The sequence below is a fragment of the Eutrema salsugineum genome, unplaced genomic scaffold (genome assembly GCF_000478725.1).
Source record: "Eutrema salsugineum unplaced genomic scaffold, Eutsalg1_0 scaffold_1, whole genome shotgun sequence".
Taxonomy (NCBI): domain Eukaryota; kingdom Viridiplantae; phylum Streptophyta; class Magnoliopsida; order Brassicales; family Brassicaceae; genus Eutrema; species Eutrema salsugineum.
This window is the reverse complement of record NW_006256909.1, coordinates 15249096-15251367: the sequence shown is the minus strand read 5'-3', so window position 1 is coordinate 15251367 and position 2272 is coordinate 15249096. Positions and strand designations below refer to the sequence as shown.

General features: G+C 42.6%; 1 protein-coding gene across 1 annotated transcript; it reads left to right on the top strand.

The window, feature by feature from the left end:
• The first annotated feature begins 1483 nt into the window (after positions 1-1483).
• On the top strand, positions 1484-2272 carry LOC112082062. Its single transcript, XM_024149155.1, has one exon. The coding sequence runs from the start codon at positions 1484-1486 to the stop codon at positions 2270-2272; it is 789 nt and encodes a 262-aa protein (XP_024004923.1).

The window sequence follows — 2272 nt, the reverse complement described above, 5'->3', positions numbered from 1 at the left end:
CTAATTAGTTTTTCTGCTTCATCTTATGCATTCTTTCATGTCTTTTATCATTCATTGCATCATGTTAGATTAGTCCCAAAGAATCAAGTTTCTAAAGAGTCATCGATAGACATATATGTTCGATTTGGATTTCTAAGTTTCTAAACCATAGTCTGGATCTCATCTCTTTTAAATTGTTCATACTGCATGTGATTAGATTCATGAACTATTCTCTGAGCCTAGGATCGATCAAAGCCATGAGAGTGCTGTATCAGATCATCCATACCTAGCTTCAGAAGAACATAGTTGCTACAGGAGTCGAGAGCTACCTGTAGAGAAGATGTGAGCAAACAAATTCAATATTTAATGCATGATCTTATTCCTGGCATGAGAGCAAGAGTTAATTGTTAGATTTAGTGATTAGTTGATTAAGATGGCGAGAGTTGGTTAATCATACACATGTCTATTCTAGTTCCATGTAGATCCTAGAAGATAGATAAGGATAAATCGCTCGGAAGCTAATTGAAAATGTTTTGACATCGATTAGAGTAAACCGGAGAAGTCTAAATCGCCCACTATTTTCTCAGGCGATGGATGTTCTATCAAAGATGCTCGATAAAGGTGCAGCTGATAATGTTTTTTAGCCTCACCCTGACTGCTATGCTCCCCTAGTTACTCATCTAAGTTTTGCAGATGATATACTTATATTCTTTGATGGTTCTGTAGATTTTCTTAGTGGTATTCTTTCTATATTGGAGGACTTTCGTAAAATCTCGGGTCTTGGTATAAATAAGGAGAAATCCTTTATGTTCTTGGATGGTGCTAACTTGCAGGATTCTCGGGATCTTTGTGCAAGACATGGATTATCTCAAGGTTCTTTCCCGGTTAGATACCTCGGCGTTCTTATCACTACCAAGAAGATGACCAAGCATGATTATCAACCCCTAGTGGAGAAGATCGCGAAACGTTTCTCATCTTGGACAGTTAGGCATCTGTCTTTCGCGGGAAGGCTCCAACTTATTAACTCGGTTATCTACTCAACCATCAACTTTTGGTCTTCCATTTTCATCCTTCCAAATCAGTGCATCACATTCCTTGAGCAATTGTGCAACGCATTTCTCTGGAAAGGAGATACTACTTCTGCTAGAGAAGAAAAAATTTCATGGGATTCCGTCTGTACCCCAAATGAGAGTGGGGGTTTAGGATTGAGAAAGCTTCATGAACGGAACAAAGTGATGGGTTTAAAGCTCATATGGCTTATTTTTACTTTGGCGGGCTCTCTGTGGGTATCTTGGGTTTGAATAAACCTTATTCAGGCGGGTAACTTTTGGTCTACTGATCTCAACTCTGGTAGCTGGATATGGAAGCAGCTCCTCAAACTCAGGCACTTGGCCCATCCTTTTCTTTATTGTGAGCTTGGCTCGGGAATGACTGCAAGTTTTTGGCAGGATAATTGGTCTTCCCTCGGTCCCCTAATTGACATTACTGGTCCCACTGGTCCCCGATGCTCTGGTTACCCATCTCTGGAGTGGTCTCGGACACGATCAATGGGGGTTCTTGGTGGATTGATGGAACAAGGAGCAGAAACCCGATCATCTCCTTGCTCCGTCAATGCCTTCCATCATCTACCCCCATTGCTCTCTCCTCTTCTGATGACTCCTACAGATGGAAAATAGGCACTGATGTCATCCCCAAAGACTTCTTCTCGTCATCCGTTACTTGGCACGCTTTACACCCGTGGGGTCCTCCTGTTGGTTGGGCTAAAGCGGTTTGGTTCAAAAGCCGTATTCCAAAGCATGCATTCCTCTGTTGGGTTTCTGCTAGGAATCATATGCATACTAGAGACAGACTGAGACTTTGGGGCATTGCAGTTCCTCCTGGATGTCTCATGTGTGATGCGGCGGATGAGACTGGTCAACACATCTTCTTCGATTGTGCTTTCAGCCATGAAATATGGCACACTTTCAACTCTGCAGCTAATGTCACTCCTCCAACGGACTTCGACCTATGCCTGCTTTGGCTTAAGTCTCCTTCTCGCGATGCTAACAAGTCTCTGATTTTAAGACTTGCATTTCAGGCCTCCTTATACGGGATTTGGAGGGAAAGAAACGCAAGACTTCATAACGCCTCATCCACACCGGCTTCTACAATTATTACAGAAATCAAGAAAAGGATTCGCTGTAGACTGGATCCGCTGTCGAGTGCTCAACCTAACACTCCTTCATCTGTCTCTTTTCTAGCTTCTTGGTTCTCTAAGTTTTCAACTAGTTGTCCCTCTCGCTCTTTAGGCTAG